Source organism: Phacochoerus africanus, chromosome 15 (assembly GCF_016906955.1).
Source record: "Phacochoerus africanus isolate WHEZ1 chromosome 15, ROS_Pafr_v1, whole genome shotgun sequence".
NCBI lineage: Eukaryota > Metazoa > Chordata > Mammalia > Artiodactyla > Suidae > Phacochoerus > Phacochoerus africanus.
This window is the reverse complement of record NC_062558.1, coordinates 96,896,360-96,920,936: the sequence shown is the minus strand read 5'-3', so window position 1 is coordinate 96,920,936 and position 24,577 is coordinate 96,896,360. Positions and strand designations below refer to the sequence as shown.

The window sequence follows — 24,577 nt, the reverse complement described above, 5'->3', positions numbered from 1 at the left end:
TGAGCTATGAACTTATTCCCACAGGAGAGCAAACATTTCTGTTCTCAGTTAGAAATGATTGGTAGACAAAACTCAAATTATTTATTTACTTACAACTGTTGATTGTACATTTAATTTGACTGAGGAATCATATAAAATGCTCATGGCTTTTATAATGGATGTTATCTCTTTGGGCAGTCACAATTATTTCTGTTTCTAAAATTTATTCAGGATTACCTAAGGTACGACAGTGGAGTAAATGTTGTAGATGGCACAGAACAGAGGAAAGAGTCTATTATAGGCAATAATTTCAAAAGCTGAAAGCACATGTGCATTAATTTTGAATAAATATCATTAAAATATCCCTAAATCAGGGGGAGAGAAGGCTTTCAGAAATGGATACTTAGTATTTTTTTAGGGGAAAAATAATTTTGTTAATATACCTGGATTTTTAATCAGAATAAGCACATAGTTACCAAATTTCAATTCAGTGAAACAATTTAGTAGAAAAATATGGTAAATAATAATTAAATCTGAAGTGAATTCCAAATCAGGTTTATTTTTTAATGGTGAAAACACCAACTAAGTATCTACTCACCCTCTTCATTTCCCGAAACAATGGAGTACACAATACTCTGATTGATGGCTGCAGCAGAAATTACACCAACCATAGTCCCTTTGGCTGCAAGTTCGCTTACTGGAGGAGGCCTGCAGGTTTAGAGAAGATAGTTTATTTTTATTGTCTATTCTGTCACGATGGAGTTTTGAATTTAATAACAATATACTAGTTTTGTGTGTGTGTCTGTGTGCTTATATGAATAACACTATTTTTGGAACTTTTCAACAAAGTTCCGTATTCAGACTCCAACCCTAACAAACTATGCTCAAAATTATGCAAATATTTTTGGTTGAGAATGTCTTGTCATGCACATGTCACTACTTTATTATCTGTCAAATATTGTGTAATTTTATCCCCTTGTCCCTGAAACAGCTTCTGGTCAGAATACAATAGGTAGATACAATTTGCCACCTCAAGTTTCTAAAGTAAATTGTAGCTTTTATGTTGGTGATATTAACACATTTAAGCAGATAGCCTCCAGGTGTCTCTTTCTAGTCCTAATTCTTGCTCTTCTATACTCCTCTAACTGTATTAAAAACATTCGAATAGATGGCATCACAAAATTAATCTTTCTTTTGAATTCATGTATTTTGCTTAACTGTAACCATATTGTGACCCCAGTACTATGTATGATATTTACTTAATTTAAAAAATATATTTTCAACAACACATTATCTCATTCCCAAAACCTCAGTGTTATTTTATAATATTAGTCCCTGTAACTAGGTTATTATAATTTTATAGTAAAAAAACATACATACCATCTCACTAACATATTTCATAGACATTTATATTACCCAGCTCCAGTAGATTTAAAAATTTATATTAAATAAAAATTTTAACATCTCCAAATACTTCTATAGTCCAGTCAATCTATCTAAACCATCTTATTTCTATAAGCATTAGCCTATTTTCTCAAACTAAGACAGATCCTATTGCCACTTCTTTCACACAACCTTTTAATACTTTCTCTTTTAATATTACCCCTCTTTTTTATCTCCATCTTTTCAATTCTTATCTTGAATACATTGCACAATTATATTATGTTCTCAGCAAAGACTTTTATATATTTATTGAGCTACAAATACAGTTTAAAAAATAAATGACATACAATCCTTCATAAACATCTTGTGCAAAATCCTGTGCTCTTTGCCACTGTACCCCACACACTTGACTGACTAAAAGCACCCACATGTGAAGTGATCCATCTTGCAGACAGACGCCCCAGCACTTAATGGAGGTCAACATCTTCACTGCAGGGTCAATAACTATTTCTTGATAAAGAGTAAGAACTAATGTGTATACTTTTTTTATGAAGCACTTATTTATTTGTTTAATTTTACTTTTCTGCATCTTTTCTACCTCCTTTTGTTAACAGGATCCAGATATTGTTTTGGATTATCATACCTCCTCATTCTCGGCCTAACTGGTTTGGGTAGGGCTGACCCAATCTATATGATAGACACACTACCCAGCTCTGACCAATGAGAGCACTTTATCCTCTTTGCGCTATGGTTATATGTGGTAAACATCTCATGCAAAAACCAATGAAAATTTTACCAAGTTTGTTACTGTCACAACAAAAAGGTGGGTTTTTTTGTTGTTGTTGTTGTCAGCTAGAATTTCAATGTTTGTCCCTAGGAGAAGGTTCCTGTTGATATTAATACCAACACAAATAAAATAACCAAAGGTTGAAAATACATACCCTACACTTTGACTAATCTAAACTCTGTTATATTTGAAACTAGGTAAGCTCATTACTTCAGTTACTAAAACAAATTTTCTTTTATTTCTCCTTTATCTAGGATTTCTATCACTTGCAATCAAAAGATTCTCAATTAATTTCAACAATGTTTGGATAAGAAAGGATATATTTATTCAAGCAGACACTTCCAAAGAAAGATAACTGTGATAACACAATTATATTTATAAGCAATTTATCTAGATATTGTCACAGTATCAGTTTAGTAAAATAAGGATGTCTTGGTAACTTTGCCCCTAAAATGATAGTCTACCACAGATAGGAAGGCACTTAGAAAAGTGGCACTAACAATGGTTTTATGGGCTATTTTAACTATGGATGGTATCTTGTTGGATGGTATCTTGTTGTATGTATTTTAGACTATAGACAGATATTAAGACTAAATACTATTTGTCACATTGCCTAGTGGCTGAACTTGGTGATGGTGAAATCATTAAACCTGGAAAAGTTAAAATTAGAGAGCTGTGGTACTCAGTGATCTCCCATTCTGGAATTCCCACCCTTGTGTATTCTTCTCTTGCATAAGAGGAAGACAGCAAAGAAGATGGGATATCACTTTAGTGATTATACTATTCTTGATTATAACATGTAACTGTAACCAGTAGATTCTGACCAACTTCCTTGCTGGATTTAATGAAGTAAGTGGCCCTGTGGACTGAAGGTGAGGTCTGACCAACAGTCAGCAGGCAACTGAGGTCCTCAGTCCAACATCCCATGAAGTACTGAATCCACCCAGCAACCACAAGAACTTGGAAGTGGACCCTTCTCTAGTTAACCCTCAGATGAAATTCTAGCCCAGGGCCAACACCTTGATTAAAACCTTTGTGAGACTATGAAACAGGACACAACTAACAAATGCCTAACCTTCAGAAACTTCAAGATGATCAGTGTGTTGTCTTAAGTTATGTTTGCAGTAGTATTGCTATGCTGGAATAGATAAGTAATACACATGGCTTGAATATTAGAGCAATGAATCGATAACATTTGACAGGTCAAATTATATCCAATCTAAGATTGTATAAGAGAACACATATTAATCATATTCTGGGATAATTTTCATTGTTTCTTTTTGTGGAAGTAAATGTTGCTTAAAGCATTTACTTGTCTATATTGTTACTATGTGAGATAAGAATTCAATTTTATACTTTCCATAATTAATTCATAATGAACTTTTGATCCTTATAAAGTACAGAAATATGAAGTTGGGGGCTAATGCACCTTCAGCTTTAACATTATAAAAATACCATCTTTCATTTCAAATTTTAAAAATAAACTATTTATCTGCATATTTTTGTACAATTAGGATGAAACTGATTAATAGTAGAAAAAGTAACCGGCATGATTTATGAAGGAATTTAATTATGTCCACCACTAAAAGCATTTACAATTATTTGTTAGTAAATGTTTAAAACAGATTTACTTCTAGACAAAATATCTCCTCATTAACCTTTGTCTTAATTGTTCCAACACACATCTTTCTACCAGAATCAAAACATACTATAAAAATGCAATTTTCTCCTGCCTATAATTAAATGAACCTCTAGGATAATGAACATTAGATTACAAAATTTCAATTCTTTTCTATTTATTATCAGGCAGGGCCCATTCTATTTTTGTTTTATGCTCTGGAAAGTACCAGTTATATGATTGGGGCAAATTACATATTTCCTTTGGAGTCATATATAATTTGAATATAAAACGATGGAGTTGGTGTAAATCACATCCATAAAATCAAATGTCAGAAAGGATAGAAAGATAAGACAATTGAATAAAATGGGCTGGGCGTGAATTTATAAGGAAAGAGGTAGAAGAAAGGAATTGGACACTATATAATCTTTTTTTTTTTTTGGCTTTTTAGAGCTGCATACACGGCATATGGAAGTTCCCAGGCTTGGGGTCGAATCAGAGCTACAGCTGCTGGCCTATACCACAGGCTCATGGATCCCTGATGCAATGACCAAGGCCAGGGATCGAACCTGCATCCTCATGGATACTAGTTGGATTTATTTGCACTGAGCCACGATGGGAACTTCCTGTATACTCTATTTTTCTTTATATTATATTTAATGATCTACTTAATAAGAATAATCAGTATACAATAATTCATCTAGTGTGACTTTAAAATGGAAAAGGAAATTCAAATTTTTATATAAACTCTATGAACCTTTACATTTTAGCATCCAACAGAAATTGATTTTTCAAAGTATCATCTGATATGATTTGATCTATAGGGCTGACAGTTTATGATTTTTAGAGCAAACTATTTGTAAGGTATTTTCCAGTTCTACCATTCTGAGATTGACATGTGAATTATCATTCCCCCTCTTCTTTCTGTTGAGTACAATCAAAAATCTGTTGAATAATTTCAGAAGCCAAGAATTATGGCCAAATAAGGTGCTTATTCTTAATAAATCTTTTCTCTTGCTGTCAATTCACATAATTGCAAATGCAATGTGTCTATTTTATAATAAACAATGTATCATTAACCTTCTTCCAATTTAACTTTTTAACAACTATTTCAAAAAGAATAGTTGTTTGGAATCTGAAATTCAAGTTTTCTACTTTTTAAAACTAGATTTACTGCTAATATAATTGAGAGAAATCCCTCTTAGAATAAAAGATACTTGAAATGGTGCTCCACAGTGGAAATATACAGCTTTACTGATGAAGCTGAAGAGTTAAAGACCAACTAAATTGCCATTCTTCAGAAAAGGATTGCTAAGAGGATGCTAAAAGAAATGGTTATATCTTTAATAGATAAGGACCTTGAGCCCTGCAGAGACTGATGGTTTCACCTTTTTACATGCCTTAAGGAAAGGCCTCACTATAGGCTCTTTCACAAGACTTGCTCTTTATTGGGTTTAACGCCCACGTGTCCTGACATATTCCTGTTGGCTACAATGGATCCTATTTTCCCCCAAGGGCAACGCATTGCCCATAGTTTATATGAGTTTCCTTCTTTATGTTGAATAGTTCCATGGTTTTGGGCAGATGTCAAATATCCACTATTAACAGAATCACACCGAATAGCTTCTATGACTGAAAATTTCCTTTTCTTCACTTACTCATCCTTCCTTTACTCACCTTCCCCCCAGATAGCTGGCAACCTGTGATCTTTTCGTTGTCTGTTTAGTTTTGCTTTTTCCAGAATGCCATATATTTGGAATCATACTGCATGTTGTCTTTTTTGTCTTCTCTCTTTAGCAATAGGTACTTAAGCTCCCTCCATGTCCTTTTTGTGGTTTGATACTTTTTATTGCTGACTCATATTACATTGCATAAATGTACCACAAATAGATACATTTTAGTAAGAAGAAAATTGATCAAAATAGCTCCAAATCTGTTGTTTAGAAATACATTTTTGCAGATAAAGTAAGTGTGACCTAGAAAAGTTAACTGCTACAGAATTTATATGCAAAATACACACAACACAATTTTCTTATGGATATTTAAATTGATTTTGGGGGAAAATAATGATTATAATAAATCTCTATCCATTAAATATTTTAATATATCTGAGTCATTTGAATAATGGCAATACTAAAATAACAATATTTGCAATTTCCAAATGTTAGACCCAGTTTTTACAGTATAAATATAGATGAAAGTTATTCTACAATTTAAAATTTACTTTTATTGTTCATTTCAAGAAGTAACAATAAAAGTAAATGTTATATGTGTTGCATAAAGCTCCTAATTATTTTAAATACTATGCAGTTTAGGATATAAAAGTGTTTGTAAATAGATGCTATAAAATTTCACTGGGATTCAATCTGGTTCTATTGCTTTTTTTCTACTGAGAGACAAATTAATTTATTTTGACATGTCTGAATTCAATATATTTGCAAATCAGTACCAATTAAGGAACTGTTTTTATGTCTACTATGAGGGAATTTAATGAAAATGGGAAGAAAAAAAAACACCCACTGAAACTCCTATTATTTGTAACCTTGGAGTAATTGCATCAGGGTGATCTAATTTTACAAATTTAGCTGAGAAAAACAGTTTAAAAAAGACATGAATCAGGAGAGAGATGCTTTCCCAGAATTCTTAGAGTGGATTATAGATAAGAACATTAATAAAAGACCAAATGGTTAGACAATTTTTATAAACTTTTTGAAGTGTCCTTACTATTGTTAAGTGGTTTCTATTCATATCCTTGAAGTGTCTTCACCTGGAAGACAAGAAAACTGAAGCCTTGAACAGTAAACACTTTCTCAAGTTCAAAAAACTATTTGAGAGCTAAATGCGAACTCTAGGGTGTATGTTTGGTTATTTATTTATTTACTGTTCACATTAATAAAGTTTAATCTCTCTTAGTCACTGGCTCTAAAACGTGAAAATGGTTAAGAATTAGCTAAATAACTTATTAAAGTCTTCAGACTTCTGGATCATGCTTAAAGATTTTGATTTAGTAAGTCCATAGGGTCAGACCCCATAATATCATTTATAAAGGTTCCAAGATGATTCTGATAGGAGTGGTCTGAAAATCAAATTTTGGGGGGATAATGGACTCTCCCTGCTGCGTTCCTCTTCCTTTTTCTTCCCTCACTCTACTCACAAGCTTTAGTGCATAAGCCTACAGCAATGGATGATGTCCTTTCATAGACTAGAATTAGCTAAGAACACTCTCCTCTGATTCTAACAGATATGAGTATGAATTGTAGCTCTCATATTTACTAGCTCTATGACCTTTGAAAAATTCTTATTTTTCCTGATCTTATTTCTTTGTCTATAAAATGGGGACATTAATTATAGCAGAGGATTGTTCAGTTTACTAAAGGACATGTGTAGAAAAGGTTTTCCTTATATCCAGCATGTAATACGTACTCTATAAATTATAGCCATTATTAGTTCATTATTTGATAAGCCATGCTTCTGGAAGCTTAACTTAAAAACTATAATGATATCTAAGTTTGTCTCATAAAAGTAGAACGATAAAAATAAAATGGGCATGCTTATAGTTACTGTAAATACATATTTTGGCTAATAGTGTAGGTTATGTCTTATTGCACTCTGATTTTCCCTTTTTAGTTCTCAATTATATAGCAATTTAACATCTAAAATGGGAATAATATTTTTCTTTTTTACTATTTTTACAGCTTTATATTCATAGACTTTTTTTGGGTTTCATTCAAAAACAATTACTATAGGCTAGGATTGGTATATGTTGGTTCTGAGATTTAAAAACAACAACAAAAATCATTTAAAATCCAATTATTTTAAGCATAGAGTTTTACTCACTCATTCAGTAAATGTTTATTGAACATATACTATGTGCCTGACATCCAGTAGGCAGTAAAGATACAAAAGTAGGATAGAGGAAGAGAATTGTGGAATCATGGAGCTTGTAGCTTCACAAGCAAATCAGACAGATATATAAATAGTTACAGTAAAACGTAATATATTCGTTAATACCAGATTCCTGCTTAAAAGTTCAGTAGTAAACATGGAGTATGCCATTTGTATTTTATATTCACCAAATAACTACAAAGAAAGTGTACATGGAATCAGTGGGCTACACTGTTTGATGAAATGGCTAGACCAGGCATATTCATTTCTGGCTAATTGATATGCTTACTTAACAATAGGCTATGATGTAGGTATTAATATAATTAATTACAAACTCTGAGAACAGTTTCATATTTTGGCTTATTTACCTACATAAAAGTGGTTCTTCTCTCCTTTATAGATGAATTTGGACTTTGGACTTTTTGAAGGGCATGATGGTAAACTTTTGAAACAGGGTTTCTAATGTTTTTATTGTTTTCTATTGATTTGCCTAGACTCTATACCTTCAGGTATGAAATAGTCATATGAAAAGGAGAAATCAGGAGTTCCTGTCGTGGCTCAGCAGTTAATGAATCTGACTAGTATCCACGAGGACTCGGGTTCAATCCCTGGCCTCACTCAGTGGATTAAGGATCTGGCATTGCCATGAGCTGTGGTGTAGGTTGCAGACATGACTCAGATCCTGTGTTGCTGTGGTTTTGGTGTAGGCGAGCAGCTACAGCTCCAATTTGACCCCTAGTCTGGGAACCTCCATATGCTGCAGGTGAGGGCCTAAAAAGACAGAAAGACAGAAAAAAAAAAAAAAAAAAAAAGAAAAAAAGGCAAAAAAAGAAAGAAAAAAATAATAATAGTAAAAGATGAGAAATCCCCAAAGAATCTTGAAATATATTAGTGAACTCATACACAAAACATGAAAAAAGAGAAAAAAAATACTTAGGTAAGACATTTAATATTTCAATTCAATTCTACTTTTAATAGTGAATGAGGAGTTCCATCGTGGTACAGTGGAAACGAATCTGACTAGGAACCATGAGGTTGCAGGTTCGATCCCTGCTCAGTGGGTTAAAGACCCGGCGTTGCCATGAGCTGTGGTGTAGGTTGCAGGTGCTGCTCAGATCTGATTTTGCAGTGGCTGTGGTATAGGCTGGCAGCTATAGATCCGATTGGACCCTTAACTTGGGAACCTCCATATGCTGAAGGGGTGGCCCTAAAAAGCAGAAAAAAAATTAATATACTACCTTAAAAAATATAAAAAAATAGATATTCAAATTCTGCTAGAACTTTTAAGAAAGAGATAAATCATTTTTCATTAAGTGTTATTCCTACTTCAGAAAGACAGAAACATTTACAATCATGTCATTTAGGTAGGAAGATATATATTTAGGTAGGAAGATACATAGTCAGTATTCAATACCTTAAGATAAATTAATCATTATTTTAGGAAGTGGGGGTATTTCATTTTCATTTAAGTTTTTACAAACTTAAAGTTTAAATTAATTGAAACTTCTGTAAAAGTTGCAATTAATGCATTAATTCTAGATTTTGTTTTATTATAATATACATTTTACACATGAAAATGTCACAGAAAAGGAGTTCTTGCCTTTTTTGACAACATCGATGGAACTTGAGGACATTATGCTAAGTGAAATAAGTCAAAGAAAGACAAATACTGTATTATCTCATTTACATGTGGAATCTAAAAAGAAAAAGAAAAAACTCAGAAAACAGAGAACAGATTGGAGATAAACAGAGCTGGGAGGTAGTAGGAGGGAAAACTGGGTGAAGGTGGTCAAAAGATACAAATTATGACAAGTAAGTTCTGGGCATGAGTCTATAGCATGGTAACTATAGTTAAAATACTCTATGGTGCATATACACACTACTATATATAAAAATAAATAATCAACAAGGACCTATGGTACAGAGCAGGGAACTCTACTCAATGTTCTATCATAGTCTATATGAAAAGAATGGATATATGTGTATGTATATGTGAATCACTTTGCTGTACACCTGAGACTAACACAATATTGTAGATCTTCTATCTTCAATAAAAGTAAAGATTAAAAAATACCTTATTGTATATGCGAAAATTTCTAAGAGAGTAGATCTTAAAAGTTCGCATTACTAGAAAACATTGTAACCATAGGAGGTGATGAATGTTAACTAAAACTTACTGCAGTCATCATTTTGTAATGTATACATTGAATTATTATGTTGTGCACTTTGAATGAATAAAATATCATATGTCAATTATATCTCAATGAAACTAGAAAAAAGTTATAGCTAGATTTCCTACCCAGTTGCTTTATGCATACTGCATCCCTAGCTATTAAACTTTGCAGAAAGTTTAAAAAGCCTGAGAGGCTGTTTTGACAAACAAGACAGTATTTCCCAATAAATATGGTAATTTATTATTTAGAACCCATTCACTAAAGATTTTAAATGTTCATTTACCAAAAATATATTCACTATGTTTACTATGTCTGATTATCAATTTGATTTTCCCTCTTTTTGGTATAATATCTACTTGATACTTTGAGAAAGGAAAATAAAGAAATAATCACATAAAACTCCTTAATCATGGATCTATTTTTTTTAGTTTGAGATGTAAATATTACAAAATTAGAAATAATGTATGGCAACATTTGCATAGATTTAAAAAATGCTACAGTTTTTATGTCATCCTTCATAATGTGGCATTCTCTCATTAAATATTTGCATGAGCTATTTTCCAAATCTAACCAAACTTCTACTTTTTCTAAAGGAAGGTAATAGAATATTGGCATGATGTGATAGATTAAAATTAGACATAATTTCTCCAATGTCCTCAAATTTCTCTGTGATAAAGAACAATGTCTTTAATATGGCTCACGAATATCCTCAAAAATCTGACTCTATTACGGCTCCATTTTCATCAGCACCCACTCTCGCCCAGAGATTTGTATACACTGGATTTTAAATTCTTAGAACATTCAATAATTTTCCTCTCTTTGGGCTTTTATGTATGCTACTCTCTCTAGTACAATCTTCCCCTAATTCTTTTTTTTTCTTTTTTTTTTTTTTTTTGCTTCTTAGGACCGCACTTGCGGACGTATGGCAGTTCCCTCCGGCTAGGGGTCAAATCAGAATCAGAGCTACAGCTGCCTTACCCCACAGCCACAGCAACATAGGGATCCAAGCCCTGCTGCGACCTACACCACAGCTTGCTGCAACGCTGGATCCCCAACCCACTGAGCCAGGGCAGAGACTGATTCTGCATCCTCATGGATTCTAGCTGGATTCCTTTCCCCTGCACCATGAAGGGAACTCCGTGAGTAATTCTTTAGGTCATTTCTTTAGGCTTCCACCTTAATATTGCTTTGTCTGGGAGATTTTCTTTTAGGTCTTGTCTATTTCTCTTCACCACACTGTTCTACTCTAGACTGTCATTGTTCTCTGCTTAAAATACTATAGTTTTCTTTTAACCATCCCATATTCATACACTTTGACTTCTTTCCTACCTGACTCCCACAGAGTAGTCGGTCATCTTTTGAAAATTGCATGTACTTACATCACTATTACTCCAAGCTTTCTCAGCCCCACTACATGCTTACAGTGTGTCAATGGTTTCCCAGTGCTCAAATTGCCCGAAATTTTTGCCCCATCTTACAGAACAGTTTACCTTCATTCTCTTTTCCTCAACCACTGACTTTCTTTATATTCAAGGCATTATTATTTAAATTAGTATTCAAATTAATTAAAATCTATTTTCTGCATTGTAGCTGAAGTGATATTTTCCTGGAATATTTTTTAAATCAAGAAGTACTGATGGGGGTTCCGTTTGCGGCGCAGCGAAAACAAATCCAGCTAGGAACCATGAGGTTGCAGGTTCGATCCCTGGCCTCACTCAGTGGGTTAAGGATCTAGTATTGCTGTGGCTATGGTGTAGGCCAGCAGCTGTAGCTCCGATTCCACCCCTAGCCTGGGAACCTCCATATGCCTTGAGTGTGGCTGTAAAAAGAAAAGAAAAAAAAAAAAGTACTAATGATCTCTTGACCAATGAGGGTAGAGAAAAAAACTTGTAATGTTTTTGTTTGCTTAGCATCCACTTTTTATTTCTTATATCTTTATTTGCTTTTAGGCAATTATTTATTCCAATGTTCTTATTTTGAAAATATGGCAAATGTGTGCTATTCTTCTGAACAGAAGACTTTTTATCCCATCACCTGTGGGCAGCCAGAAAACAGGGAGTAAGGACTGCTTCTTTCCTTTCTGTGTACAAATTTCTTCAAAACAAAAACTATATTTAAAAAAAAACAAACAACAACAACAAAAAAAACTTTTGCATGGCCAACACCTGGCCTAAGCATATTAAGTAATAATATCATACCTATTTTCATGTTCTCTGTACCAAGTACCAGGTAATTTACAAAATTCTTTCTCATATATAAAGTAAGTATTGCATCAGTAGGGAAGGTGGCCTCAGGGAGCTTAGGTAACTCGCCCAAATTCAACCAACATCTGATAATTGGTGCAGCCAGGATTTAAACCTTAGGACTCTATTATGTTATTTTGTCTCAAAAAAAGTCTGCATTAACTACTAACAGAAATAGAAGTAATATACTCTATTATATGTTGTACTTGAACTAAAATTTCTCATAGATAGAATTCAATGAAAGAATGGAATCTATAATAACTCTTTGTATTAAAAAAAAAACTTGTTTTAAATTCAAAACAGTAGATTTAAAATGAACTGTTTTGAACTTGAGTTCTTTGTTGTTGGAAGACCTGCTTCACTCTGCTCTGTGAGCAAATGTCAAACTATACATAACCCTGGAAATGTGAAGGAGAAATTAAATTTCATGTGGATACAAAGAAAGCCTATGAAAGCTGAAATGAAGGATTGTCAGAGTCACTCTTTCAATAGTTAAAGAGGCAAAATCTATTATCTTTGAGGCAAGATTTTAGTAGTAGCATAAAAACACAAGAAAGGTTATCTTCAAGTAAAGTCAGCTCTCTGAACAGTAAATCTAAATTAAAATAGAAAACAACTTTAGCAATCAAGTGATTGCTAAAAACCCTCTGCATGTGGGTTTATTTATATTATAGTTAGAGTTTTCATATAGCTTTCTTTTTCTTTTTCATTCTTTGAAATCAAGACTCACAGTGCCCCCTAAACTATGACAGTTATTGATTAAAACTCTTTTCTGAAAATTCCAAAGTCCAGATTTGTGTGGCTTATATAAGAATGATGGCAACATTCCTCAACATAAGGTGCTTTTAATTCTCTTAAAAAATGAAATGTTAACTAGAACATTTCACTCACCATTTCATTAGCTATTGTGAAACATTGTTTTCATTTTTCCTAGTATATATAAATGGATTTCTGGATTTTAAATTATGCTTTTCCTCTATTTTTGTGTATCAGGAGGTAGACTGTTAATCTTTTATAGTTCATTATAAGATATACTCTATTTTATTCTTCAGGATAAAGCCTTCTGAGAAACATTTTAAATATATTGTATACAGTTTTTATATTGTCACTTGTTACAAGATTAATTCATATTAATTAGCAAAGTATTAGTATTTTACTTTAATAGGAAAACTGACAAGATTTACTTCATTCAAGGATATTTAAAATTTTTTAAAAGTCAATATATTTATATATATGCTATTCTTATTTTGGATTTGATATATTAGATTTGAATAATGCTGGAAATTGAAAATAACTTACAGTATTTTTCTAAGAGTTAGCAAAATATCAACTTGTTCAAGAGGTTAATAAAAATACCTTAGGAACATTTGCCCCTTTGCTTTCCTCTATATACAAATATAAGTTTTGAGTTTCTGTTTTTAAGAAAATTGTATCTTGAAATACATGAATCCTTAAAAATGAATATAAATATGGCATTAAATCATGCAAAATTTAATAATCAATGTTGATACACTTTTGTTTTAAATAAATACCAATGGTATGTCTATATTGGTAGCATATTTGTTTAGAAAATTTGTAAATAATTGTCTTTGGTAAAATTTTTGATAAATTGTATAAGATACTGCATTTCCCATTCAAAATCAATATTCACATTTAGACTCTATGATCTATTCCAGACATGTTGACCTTTCCATGGTATTTACCTCTAAAACTGATGACAAGTGAATCCCAGTGTGTTTAAGTCTTAGTCCATCATCCTGAGATGAAGGCCAAATATCATCCTTCCGAATGCTAACTCACTTGACCTACAGGAGTCAATCTACTCTCAAGAAATATTATGTGTTTGAACCACTATTGGGATTTTGATATTTCTGTCTGGATTAAATGAAAGATATATAAAATGCATTTTCTGACTATGACAGTATTATTTTCCAGAAGATTCGAGTTGGTAATTGACTAAAACTCTTATTAGATATGAGACATATACTGGCAATGAGAGTATGCTTCATACATCGCCAACAATAGGAAGCACACTTGACCAAGGTTCCAGTTGCTATGCCTCAGAAGTCTATTTCTGTGTTTATTTGAAGGTCATGCTTCTTAGAGGGTGCTTGTAGATAGTGATTAAGAAAAGCAGAGAAGCTAAGGCAGATTTTTTTCTTGGGAAACACAGGATTTCTCTGACATTGGACTATGGTTTGACTCCCTAGTCATCGTGCAGAAACTTAACTAAATGACTTCTTAGCCACTCAAATGACACAGTATCTTAGGGTGTTCATGTACAGATTTCTGTCCCTTTTATTCACTTGGAGTTGGAATGTATATGTTTTGAAGGTTCTCCCAGCCTTACCCTGCTTCCTCCTCATTTCTCTCCAACAGGTATTTCCCCTAATAAAATACTTGCTTTTAAATCTCATCCTGATGCCTAATTGTTAGAGGATGAACCTGAACTAACATAAGACATTAAGGGGATCAAAATTCAAAAGGAGTATTAGTAATTTGAAAGATAACTTAAATTCAAAATACCCATGCACATTTAGAGAAACAGTTCTAGGAAAGATAGAGATGAAAAATGTAAAGGATATTAATATGGAACTTTAAGATATATTAAAATAAGTATTAATTATAGTGATATATTAAAATTAAGATGAATAAATTGAATAGATTTAATAGATATTATTTGGAGACAAAAATAATAAAACCTTGGTTGTGATAGTTAACCATTATTAAATATTATAACAATGTAGAATAATTTGCCATATGAATATATTAAACCAGGATGATAAACAAGAATTAATATTTCTTTCAGCTCAGCAACTAGATAGTAATTATCACTTTTTGTTACATATTAATGGCAAACATTACCAATAAGCACAATCCTTATCAATGCACCTGCTAATAAATAAGTGGAAAGTATTATTTGTCATCTAAGTCTTAAGTAAGAAGTTTTGCTCAGTTTCATTTGAAGGGTAGCAAAATATGTCACTCTAAAACATGCTGCTTTAGTATACTGATTATTTTGAGCAGTGGGTACTTAGAACAGCAGGGAGAGGCCTTCTCTGGATTCCCCTTATCTACCTAAAGACAGATCCTCCAAAAGGAACTCAGTCATCATAGACCCTCTTCACAGAGTATCATCAATCAGGGAAGATTGTTTCTTATCACAGGAGAGACCAGAGGTAGACACCACACCCAGACAGACTGTGTTACAAACTGTTCCGCCTCCCATCTGTTCTTCTAGAGGCCCATTCATCTTACCTGAAATGATCTGCTCTCAAGAGACCTACATCCTCCCTCCCTGTTTCCTGTTAAGATGGTGTTTAATCCTGAATTCTAAAGCTACCTCTTTGAATTTCTCACTGTCTGTGTATCTCTTGTGTATGCATGAGATATACATGTTAGTAAACTTGTTTGTTTTTCTCTTGTTGATCTGTCTTTTATGATAGGAGTCTCAGCTAATAAATCTGAAAGGTACAAGGGACAATATTTTTCCTCCCCTACATAGTTACACTACCTGAAAGGAGTGACTGCTGAAATGGATGAAGGCTCAGAGAAAAATTCATTAAAAAAAAGAATTTAAAAAAATAAATATACCAATAATAACCTCAGCATAAGAGATGACTTCCCAATATTCATAGCTACCCAAAGATAAAAGGGGTAAGTCTCTCACAGTTGTAATATTTTTATAAAAACCTAGTCAACTTTGTGGTGAGGATATTGGAGAAATCCAGTATTAAATTATTAGCCTGAAGAAATGTTTATGGTCCATTTTACCCATTACAAGGTATGTCTTTGAGAAAAGAATTTTTATGAGTATGATTAACCTATTTGTCTTTACTTACAATGAAAATAAAATTGTGAAAAATAGTTTAAATTAAGATAGAAAAAAAACTTAATTGCCTGAGTGGTAATAACTCAAAATTTATGATTATTTGTATAAAGTAGGGCCTAACATTGGAATTAATTCATCACACACACACACAAAATGAAGCCAGCTAGAGATGATTTTGAGAAGGGAGGGTTGCTCCAACAACCAAAAATAAAGAAAAGCCATTAATTATTCTTACTTTCTTTTATTTTTAGGAAGAGAGAGCAGGAGCCATTAACTCTTTAAGAAATTTGTTTCAAGGAGAGGGAGGAGAGGGAGAATGAAGGATGTCTAGATGATTTGGGACATGCAAACACTGAAACACTTAAATTATTGATATCTCTTGGTCAAAAAGAGAAACTGAAAGAACCAAATAAAACAAGAATGATGCATGAAAAATGGAAAATTATTACATTTTTTGAAATGTTTGTGCGTATGCTTCTAAATAATATGATTGATTATAATTAAAGAAATATATATTTTTCAGTCTGAAAAGTTATATACTTTTCAAGTTTTATGAAAACTCAGTGTCTTCTGGAAAAAATGTAGATGTTCATCTAATGACAAAAAGATGAAGCAGGTGGTATCTTGATCTTCTATTTAACCTAGTTAAATGACTCAAAAAAGATTCAGAGTCATTCAAAGTGGTCCTGAGATTAGCAAATGAGTCTGTTGAGCATCAGGAAACAACTTCAGTTCACAGGATTTGAGGAAAGACAAAATCAAATCTTTTTCCAATACATATAAAATATCTCCATATTACAAGTTATAAACAAGAAAACAATTGAGAAATTTCTCTTCTAATTTTGGAAAGCTAAATTATTTCAATTAACATAGGGTGGTCCATAAAAATTTTTGAATAAGAGTTCCCATTGTGACACAGTGGAAATGAATCTGACTAGTATCCATGAGGATGTGGGTTTGATCCCTGGCCTTGTTCAGTGGGTAGAGGATCTGGCATTGCCATGAACTGTGGTATAGGTCACAGATGTGGCTTGGATCTGGCATTGCTGTGGCTGTGGCATAAGCCAGCAGCTGCAGCTTCAATTTGACCCCTAGTCTGGCAACGTCCACATGCCCTGAGAGCAGCCCTAAAAAGGCAAAACAAACAAACGAACAAAAACTGGGGGGGGGGATGTTACAAACTCTAATATTTTTCAAAGAACTTTTAGCAGAAAGTAAGGAAGTTTTAAATTATGAATAGGAAACAAAGGTATAACATAATTAAGCATGTGAAAGGGGGGATGACTTTTTGTTGTAATTTCTTACTAATAACACACTAACTTACTAATTCTCTGTCATCAAAAACGTAACTGACGATTCATTAGAGTTTTTCTTCAGTCATATTAAAGAATTTACTAAGACATTTACAAATTATTTGTTGTTATTTGTACTTTTATAATTTTAGAAAAGATAATGATATAGTTCCTCTGCCATACTCCACTAACCGAGTTATTTCCAGTAGTTCAACATTTAAATGGTTTTAGTCTTTTTAAATAAAAAGAATAATTAATTTTGTTTCTCTGCCTAGGTAGAACCAGTACATTGGAAAATGCTTCACCAAATGTAAATGCCACCTCTCAAGTTTTTTTTGATGCTTTCCACAAAGCTAGCCTACAGCTCATGACTCTCATTTACATTCTGCCATAATGCTTTCTTTTTCATTTCCTTTTCCCTTTCCTTTTGTGATCAAGAAAACTAGACTTCTCGGGAAAATGGAGAAAGTAATTAATTATAATCGAATAATAAAGCACCAAGAGTAAATTATGAATCAAACTGTAGCTTGAACTCTAGTAAGGTTTGGCTTGGAATATATAATACTAATACTTGAGAAGCTGCAATCATTAGAAATAATTTAAAACACACAAAAGTGTTCATGTGAGATTTGCTTTAACTTTTTTTTAAAAAGTGCTTATTCTTTTTACTATTTTAGAAGAATGTAATCTATTTCGCCAACAAATATTTAAAAATAAAAATGTTTCTATCTACTAAATCATCAGTTCATGTACCCAATATTGTATATTCTTAACAGAAACTGATTTTAAAATTACTTACTGCAATTAAAATCTGTAATTTGTCTAAATGTGCTAATTCTCCACAAACACCATTTTCCCTTTTTCCTCAATACTAGAGGTAGAATTAGGACATAGCTGCCTGGCAAGGAAGAGTGGCTTTTTTTCATAGCTAAATGTGAACATTTGCCTGGGTTTTCAAGATGAAATGTAAGCCGATGTGAAGTTTGCAACTCCTACTTCACTTGGTTCAAGAAACCTCTAGATGTGGATTTCTGTCCCTGTTTCCTTTTTATGGTCTGAAATGGCAATAGTTGGTATTATTTTGAAACAGAATGTAAAAGCTGGAAGCCCTAACCTGGTCTGGGTCCCTGAATGACTGCTTGGAGGAACTATACGAAGAAGAGCTTTCACCAATCTAAAACACTTACTTCAGACTTTCACGTGCATCAAAAACACAAGTATTTTTAAATCTTTAAACCACTTCAGCCCAAAATGAAATTTAAGGGTCTCTTTTTACAGCAGCATGATCTACCCTAACTAATGTTACCATCCTGAGGTGTAAAGATTTAATGACTGGCCATTCCAAAAATAAGATAATTGAGCCATGGAAGGGAGGTCAGGTTAAAAATTAAGTTCAAAATTCTAAAACAAACAGATGTTTTATCTTTAGGACCTCTCTTAAACACTTAGTTATTTGTTGAAAATTAATTTTTTGCTAAGGAATCCAAAAGCCAATACTGGAATGAAGATATTCCTAAGATGTAAAAGACAAATAAATATACCCCAATTTTCAGTGTTACTTAGATTAGTGATTTCCATTTGCAACCCATAAACAACCTCCTCCCCACACCCTACAAAGAGCATACAGATTCATTTAAGATTCTTGTGACATGGAAGCCCTCATAAAAATAAAGACTCAAAGAAATGGTGAAAGCTACATACATTTATATTAGGATGAACAAAGAGAGGTGATTGTGGAAAAGTAAACTATGTGGTGAGGCTAAAGGAAAATATAAATTATTTTAACGAGGTCTGTTTGTATAGAATTGCTTTGGGTTTTATTCCCCATTTAAAAAAAAAAATTCTTTTCTTCTAGTACAAGGAGAAATCTTTCACCCTGGGAGTTTTTATCCTCTTTTCAGAAAGAAAAGGTGAGATCAAAATGCCCTTCTTACATCTGCTGTTTTGTTTCGTTTTAAGTGCTTTCAGTTCAAAATAAACCTATGCCACAGTGGCATATTTGGGGGTGGCATATTCTGCCATCCTTCAATTCCAACACAAGTCATCATCCTGATAATTGAGGATTCGTAACACTGTTTAGTATTTCTGAAAGTTTTCTGCATTCAGCTGAGGCAGTAAATGAATTTGAAAAAAAAAAATAAGAGGGGAAGGGGACATGTGAGGTTTACAACAACGTTTCTCCCTTCCTTTCTTCCTTGCCTGTCTCCTTCCTTTCTTTCTAGGAGATAAACTAGATTGGCCTTCACAGCAATTTGAAATAGCATAGGCCTTTTGACAAAGATAGTGGTAGAACATATAAAAATAATATTCTTCCACAAATTCTGTTTTAAAAATGAAAAACTGGAAAATATTACAATATACATTTTAAAGCTTTCTAAAATGATCGATATGCTATGTGATTAGTTGTTTTATACTAATAAAATGTTGACCAACCATATTAGTTGTAACAATACTAGCTAATATGATAGACAAGCCCTCACATTTCTTGCTCATGTAACAGTTCATTGAGGGCTTTGCTAAGTAAGTAGCTCTCCTCCAAGCAGGAATTCAGAAGCCTAGGCCCCTTTTATCTTATATTTCTACAACTGTCAACATACAGATCCTAAGGTTTTCTGGGCATTTCTTCCATTTCACTGGACCATAAGGGGAAAAGGGTAAATCAGGGCAAGAAATGATGCAGACCATCTTGTCCCACATTTTATTGGCCAGATTCAGTCAGAGGGTGTCATAGAGCAAGAGAGACTAGGAAAAGTTCTTGAGCTGTACACCCAGAAGAAAGAGCAAAGGATTTGGATATTCTTCTAGGTACAATATGTACTTTTCCAAAAATCTTCAAGAGAATGGAAAGATGATTGATGAAGAATCTAATCACTGGCCTTAGATTTTTTTTTCTTTTTTTAAAATAGATCACCCCATGTTTTATGTAAAATTTAAGCCTATGTAAGTCCAATAATTTGCATTTATTCAACAAACAGGGTGTTCTATCAATATTTGACATGTTTTTAGTTATCCAAATCTTCTGGATATCTGTTACAAAACAATTGTGTTCAGTATCTACATACCATTAAATCCATTACAGCAATTAAACTGATTCTTATATAGGATTTTCTTTATAACTCTAGGATACAACAAGATTACCCAATGCCTTTACGTGCCAGAATAATAAATAAACTGGGATAGTCAAGGGCACTATTTGTAATTGCTAGAAATGTTCTTCTGGAAGGTCAAAAACTTCTTCCTCATGTGCTCATGTAACTGCTTTTAAATCTAACACCAAATAATTGGCTAGCTTTTTCTTATTTAAGTTAGAAGACTTTATTAATTAGACTTTATTAATAGAATCTATTTGCAGTTAGTAGTTCTATGCAAGAAGACACAAAATGGTAAATTATTCATTAAACAAAACATCTTTATTTTTAAAAAGTGGCATTAAACAAAGACAATTTAAAAAAGAAATCTAAATGAGCAATGCCCTGATGAGTTCCAAGACCTTGGCCTTAATGCCACAATATTTTAGCTAAAAGAGTTAATGAGCACTGCGATAGAGAGGTCTGGAGGCAAAAGGCTATTACTAAGGATACAGCTCCAAAACAGTGGTGTCCTGCATAACACTTAGCCATTAAATAAACTAAATGAATGGTATCCATTTTTTTTCTGTGCTTTCTTCTTTTGGGGCTTCCAAAGAATGACTAGCTTGGGATGAGAAGTTTTAGAGAACTAAAGTAGGAATTTTGTTGGGCTGAAGGTGAGGGACTTTTGGATCCCTCTCAAATAACAGGTACAATTTTCTTAAAGGCTCTGATCTAGATAAGTTGATAAGAAGCACAAGTGAGTTTATATCCATCTTGGTTCTTGAGAAATCCAAAATAAATACATTCAGAAAAGGTATCGAAAGCAGAAAACTATATGTCCCATAGCAAAGAACTGGAGTCCGTAGGTTACCATAACAACATAAAATGAAAGAAAATAGGTAATAACAGACATAAGGAAGAAAATGACCTTTCACACAGATTGACCAAGAATTCTTATTAAGTAGACTTTACATTTCAATGGTTTACATATGTGATGTGTAGAATTTTTTCTTTCTTTCTTTCTTTCTTTCTTTCTTTCTTTCTTTCTTTCTTTCTTTCTTTTCTTTTCTTTTCTTTTCTTTTCTTTTCTTTTCTTTTCTTTTGCTTTTTAAGGGCTGCACCTGTGGCATATGGAAGTTCCCAGACTAGGAGTCAAGTCAGAGCTACAGGTGGCAGCCTACATGACAGCCACAGCAATGCCAGATGAGAGCCATGTCTGAGACCTACACCACAGCTCATGGCAATGCCGGATCCCAGACCCACTAAGCAAGGCCAGGGCTTGAACCTGAATGCTCTGGACACTAATTGGATTCATTTCCACTTCACCACAATGGGAACTCCATGTGTAGAATTTTCTTATAATTATATTACATAATTTAATGTAATACTTGAATATTGTAAAGACAGCTTTTTATGAAAGGAGAGAACTACATGGTTTAACATGATAAATGTTCCCAAATGCATCACCTAGTTCCTCCTTCAGTATCTTAGTCCCTGCTTCAGCTTATAATTCTTAGGTTCTTAGAAATTATGAGAGCAATACAATAACAAATTCTAAAATATGGCTACATTATGAGAGCAATATAATAACAAATTCTAAAATATGGCTAAGTGAAGATTATATGAAATCTTCATTTTTCTTGTCTCAATATCATTGTTTAACTTTCAATTTGTCTCAAGATGGACTAAAATAGTCTGTTATTCAATGCATTCTCCAGTATACTTTATTTATACTTTTGTATATGCTGATTCTTTGGCATGGTGTATTCTTCCATATTTTTGTGGAGTACCTAAACTCTATTTCAAGATAACAGCTCAAAACTATGCTGATCATATCCAGACACAGTTAAGAATGTCTCCAATATGCCTCCTCAGTACTCTGAGCTCCTATTATTGTGTTTTCAGTGTCTTATATTTTCATATAGTCCTCAGAACTCCGAGCATCTGCAGTGCAATGACTGTCTGCCTGTTAATGCTATGTCTAGAATGAGTAAATAGTAAAATACAATACACAGTGAGCCTCCTTCAAATGTTTATAAGAAAACTATCTCCAATGGGTCCTAACATACTAACAGAAATATATTAACATTTTAATATAATAAAGAAACAAATCATGAAAGAAAAGTCTAGTATATTTGTAGGAGAGCATTATAAAACTTTCATTTCTATACAGTCATGAATATACAGTGATTTAAATTTAATTATTTTTCAATAGATTCTTCACTCTCAAAGGATAGGAATATATGTAGTTCACACACACACACACACACACACACACACACACACACACACACACACAAACTATCAACTGAATTTCCCCCTAAAACTTGAATGTTGAAGTCCTAACCCTCAATGGTATTTGGAGATGAGTTCCTTGAGAGGTCCTTGGGTTTATGTGAGTTCATGAGGGTCAGGTTCTTATCTTGAAATTAGTGCCTGTATAAGAGACACCAGAGAGTGTTCTTTCTTTCACTTTATTCTATGTCAGCTTATAGTGAGAAGGTAGCAGTCTATGAGCCAAGAAGAGACCTCTCACCAGAACCAGACCATGATGAAACCCTGATCTAGGACTTTCAGCCTCCAGAACTGCGAGAAAATAAATGTCCTTGAATTTTGTTGTAACAGCCTGACCTGACAACAATAGCATATTACTAAATCTACAGCTATAATATATATTATATACATAAACGTAAATACACACACTCTCTCTTTCACTAATTATATAGGAAATATTTCAAATATACCTCAATATTAAATGATATAATGAATCTAGCAATAATAAGAAACCAAATGTTTACTTCTTATCACTGAGATCATTAATCAGTTACAATTTTAAATCTCAAAACCTAATATTATATTTTCCAAAGTTTGTTTTAATTATTTTAAAGAATCCATTATTCATCAAAGCATTGCTCAAAGTGATATTTATATTAAATTGTCACTTTAACTATATTAACTTTTACAACAAATATAATGTTATATTAACTTAGAAAAGCTCAAACTGTAATTAGAGGCCCAATTCACTGATAAAGTCATATCACATAAATTTTGAGGGGCCGGAAGAAAAGAAACCACAATAAAAACCTTTATATGTTATGAAGCCTGATAGGAATTAATACCTGTATTCCTCTTGTGTGAAGCGTGGGATTTCTCCAGGATGTAAGACAAGAATTTTAACAGTGGCACTGCTGGACATCACAGGCTCACCATCATCAAAAGCAACAACCACCAACTTAAAAAATAATACAAATTCATGTTAAAATGATTAAAAAGAGGAAAATATAAGTATTATTTTTCTATGATTTTTTAAATCACTGAACTGCCAGTTTCCAAAAGGGGAAGCAATGATCATTTCCTCACTGCTTGCCAGGCAGCAGACACTATGCAAAGATCTATTATATAGGTTCTCACTTAATCTTCACAACCACCCCAACAGGTAGATGGAATTATTTCTGCCAGATGAGAGAAAACTCTAAGAAGGGCAGTTAATAACTCTGTGATTAAAAAAAAAAAACAATAAAACAGGTATATGATACTATATCCTTCCAATTACAAACTTTTTACTCTTTCGCAATTCCGCTGGAGCCTACAGTAAAAACATGAGCCTTTATAAGCATCAACACTTATTTTAAAAGTGTTAAATTGAGTCGCATCAATGGCAAAAAAAGCTAATTAGCTTGCTTATAAAAAAGAAATTAATTTTTCCAGTGAATTAATTGTCTGCAAAATTATAGGGCAGAAATATTTCACTTTGGAGGATAAAACTGCAACACTTTACAGTTTAACTCACTTCGATATACACTCTCTTAAAAACAAATACATATAAAACCAAGTTCATAGAGTGGAACAGAAAATTTTTAAAATGCAAACTAAAGAAAAGCTTCAGTCTTAAGATGTAATATCTGCATATTATTTATTACTAATAGCTTTTATAATTACTATAGCTTTTATAATTGATCATTTTATTTGCTAACCTATATTATGTCAAGAATAATTTTAATGTTTATCTTAAGAAATGTTGAATTTCAAAACTGTGTGCTTCCCTGGAATGCATATAATTTTGGAAGCTTCAGGTTACTAATCTAAACTAATTCAACATAGATCATGGAACCATGACCAAGGGTCAGCCTGAGAGCCACTCTTTACCTTTGGGTTAATACTTTACAAACAGAATTATTACAAACAGAGATAAAATTATGTGAGACATGGTGCTCATTGATATTCACAAGGTTAACAGATGAAGCTATTTCCCCAATGTATGGTCAAAGGCTTTATTCCCATGGACAAATTTTTTTCTAAGTAACTCTAGAAAA

At 32.8% G+C, this 24,577-nt stretch overlaps 1 protein-coding gene across 7 annotated transcripts in view; it reads right to left on the bottom strand.

Moving 5' to 3' along the window:
• The window catches only part of PCDH15 (protocadherin related 15), a 734,454-nt gene that overhangs the window by 116,487 nt on the left and 593,390 nt on the right, over positions 1-24,577 (bottom strand). For all 7 annotated transcript variants that reach the window (XM_047760762.1, XM_047760764.1, XM_047760769.1 and 4 more), the window contains 2 exons: positions 23,384-23,496; positions 578-687 (listed from right to left, as the gene is read on the bottom strand). In XM_047760762.1, coding sequence (XP_047616718.1) covers positions 578-687; positions 23,384-23,496 — 223 coding nt within the window. The remainder of the gene's footprint in view (positions 1-577; positions 688-23,383; positions 23,497-24,577) is intronic.